At 45.5% G+C, this 3,293-nt stretch overlaps 1 protein-coding gene across 1 annotated transcript; it reads right to left on the bottom strand.

Moving 5' to 3' along the window:
- Nucleotides 1-303: 303 nt before the first annotated feature.
- LOC144715091 (uncharacterized) lies at nt 304-970 on the bottom strand. Its single transcript, XM_078589981.1, has one exon. It carries the CDS (start codon nt 906-908, stop codon nt 477-479), a length of 432 nt encoding a protein of 143 aa, XP_078446107.1. The 5' UTR covers nt 909-970; the 3' UTR covers nt 304-476.
- Nucleotides 971-3,293: the final 2,323 nt, after the last annotated feature.

Here is a 3,293-nt window from a genome sequence, read left to right as displayed (position 1 = left end):
CTCGATCATATGGAATACACGCGAGTATCGATTCCAATCGTATCAATATTTCTCGCTAAATGAAGAAAGAAATACTCGAGTAAAATAAAATACTCGGACTGTTAATTCTACAAAAATAAATACTCGATCATATGGAATACACGCGAGTATCGATTCCAATCGTATCAATATTTCTCGCTAAATGAAGAAAGAAATACTCGAGTAAAATAAAATACTCGGACTGTTAATTCTACAAAAATAAATACTCGATCATATCGAATACACGCATTATTGATCCAAATAGCATCAGTATTCCTCTCGAAATGAAGAAATAAATACGAGTAAAATAAAATACTCGGACAGTTAATTCTACAAATAATTACTGGATCATATCGAATACACGCGATTATCGATCCAACCCGCATCAGTATTCCTCTCTCAGAATGAGAAAAGAAACACTCGAGCTCAGTGAAATCCCGCGAAACTGCGACGATCGATCAGCCGAGATGAGCGCCGCGGCAGACGGCGGCGGCGAGGCCGTAGACGAGGAGCGCCGCCGCGGTGGGCACGCTAACGGCGACGACGGCGACGGCGGCGAAGGCGGCGGCGGGCCGAGAGCTTAGCAGCAGCCGCTGAAGCGCCGCCACCGCGTCGCTCACGTCGGCGGCGTAGCGGCGGCGGTAGTAGCGCCGCTCCCACTCCGGCCAGCCCGGCGGCGCCGCCTTCTCCCCCATCTCCGCCACCTCCATCTCGCGAATCCGACGGCGGAGGTTGATCATGTCCTCGTCCGCCAGCCTCCCGAAGTAATCCCCCCGCCCGGCGGCGGCGCGTATGGCTTGACGGCGGAGACGGCGGCGCTGTAGACAAGAAGACGGCGGCGGCGCCGCCTCGGAATAATCAGAGGAGAGAATAACAGTGGGCGAGAGCATTCTTCTTCTCTGTATCTCTCTCCCTCTCTGCAACGACGGGTCGTTTGGAATTTTCTTCTGTACGCGGGTGTTTAAATGACGGTTGCATCTGGCGCGTTCCAAGGAACAGGTCGCCTTCTGGTTTCCGCGTGGCCCATGGTGGGGACTTTGGCCCTGTTAGAATATCTGGTTTTTCCACTGCTTGTTCTTATCAGAAGTGATCCCCCGTCCTGGATGCCGACATCGGACTGGCTCTCCTAGTCGGATATCGGACGCCCGTATTGGATATCGGTTGCTACAGTATTGGAAGTGTTGGGGGGTTCGGGTCTGGTCCCAGAATTTTCGCAAAGACCTAAACCTTACCTAAACTTCAGGCCGGGTCTTACCTGGTCCCAGTCCAGTCACAATATTTTTCCAGAGACCTTAACCTTAACTAAATTTTGGTCTGATTCTGGTTGGTGTAACTCCAATCTGAGTCCTGTCTGGTCCCAGAATTTTTGCAAAGACCTAATCCTTAACTAAACTTTGGGCTCGGTCTTACCCAGTCCCTGTCATTTCTCGATATTTTTTAAAAAACCTTAACCTTACCTAAATTTTGGTCCGATCTGAGTCCAGTCTGGTCCCATAATTTTTGCAAAGATCTAAACCTTACCTAAATTTTCGGTCTGGTCTTACCCGATCCTGGTCCGGTCTCGATATTTTTTCAGATACCTTAATCTTACCTAAATTTTGATCTGGTTCTGTCGGTGTAACTCCGATTTGAGTCCAGTCTGGTCCCAGAATTTTTGCAAAGACCTAAATCTTACCTAAACTTCAGGCTCGGTCTTACTCGGCCCCGGTCTGGTCCTGATATTTTTTGCAGATACCTTAACCTTACCTAAATTTTGGTCTAGTTCTGGTCAATGTAACTCCGATCTGAGTCCACTCCGGTCCCATAATTTTTGCAAAGATCTAAACCTTACCTAAATTTTGGGTCCGATCTTATCGGGCCGTGGTCCGGCCCTGATACTTTTGTAGAGACCTTAACCGTACCTAAAATTTGGTCTGGTTCTATCGGTATATCTCCTATCTGAGTCCAGTCTGGTCCCAGAATTTTTGCAAAGACCTAAATCTTACCTAAACTTCAGGCTCGGTCTTACTCGGCCCCGGTCTGGTCCCGATATTTTTTGCAGATACCTTAACCTTACCTAAATTTTGGTCTAGTTCTGGTCAATGTAACTCCGATCTGAGTCCCATCCGGTCCCAGAATTTTTGCAAAGACCTAAACCTTACCCAAGTTTTGGGTCTGATCTTATCGGGCCGTGGTCCGGCCCTGATACTTTTGTAGAGACTTTAACCTTACCTAAAATTTGGTCTGGTTCTATCAGTATATCTCCTATCTGAGTCCAGTCCGGTCCCAGAATTTGTGCAAAGACCTAAATCTTACCTAAACTTCAGGCTTGGTCTTACTCGGTCCCGGTCTGGTCCCGACATTTTTGCAGATACCTTAACCTTACCTAAATTTTGGTGTAGTTCTGGTTTGTGTAACTCCAATCTGAGTCCAGACCGGTCCCAGAATTTTTGCAAAGACCTAAACCTTACCTAAATTTTGGGTCCGATCTTATCCGGTCATAGTCCGGCCTTAATACTTTTGCAGAGACCTTAACCTTACCTAAATTTTGGTATGGATCTAGTTGATATAACTCCAATATGAGTCCAGTCCAGTCCAGTCCCAGAATTTTTACAAAGACCTAAAACTTAAATAAATTTTGGATCCGGTCATATCCGGTCCTGGTCCGGTCCCGATATTTTTGCAGAAACCTTAGCCTTACCTAAATTTTGGTCTGGTTCTGGTTGGTATAATCTAGTCTGATTCTAGTCCCCTTCCATTGAAGTTGACTAGTTAATGTCAAAGTCAAAGAAGAAAAATCTTGATGGATACATTGACCATTAAAATTTTTGGCTTTTGCATAAGGGGTAACGACAATGTCTTCCCTCCCCTTACTTCCCCTTTCTCTCCATCTCCGTTATGGTCTTTCTCACTCCACACCTCTTTTTCTTCATGTATGGAGCTGGAAGACTTTACTCAAAATAAATGGTCCCGATCTGATTTGACCCTCAGACCTAAAACCCGCCCAACCGGCCAGTCCACCTAAAATGACAAACCTGTGGTCCTGGTGTGGTCCACTCATACTAGTCCTAAATGTCAACCCCTAATTACCAATAGTCGAGAAGCATCTGTATTTCATTTCATTATCACATTTAGATGCTGACATTGGATGACAGATGCAGAAGTGAGATTTTTCAAGGTTCGATGTAATTTTTATTCAATTTGTAAATTTTCACATTATAAACTCTAGATTAAAAGTTCTGAAGCATTATTCTTAAGTTTGAAAAGTTAATTGGGTAAGAGACTCTCTCTCTCTC

The sequence above is a fragment of the Wolffia australiana genome, chromosome 18 (assembly GCF_029677425.1).
Source record: "Wolffia australiana isolate 7733 chromosome 18, ASM2967742v1".
Taxonomy (NCBI): Eukaryota; Viridiplantae; Streptophyta; class Magnoliopsida; order Alismatales; family Araceae; genus Wolffia; species Wolffia australiana.
This window is presented reverse-complemented; position numbering and strand designations above follow the sequence as displayed.

Bases quoted from the DNA above. Each gene is read 5' to 3' on its own strand.
- LOC144715091 (XM_078589981.1), bottom strand. From the start codon at position 908: ATGCTCTCGCCCACTGTTATTCTCTCCTCTGATTATTCCGAGGCGGCG.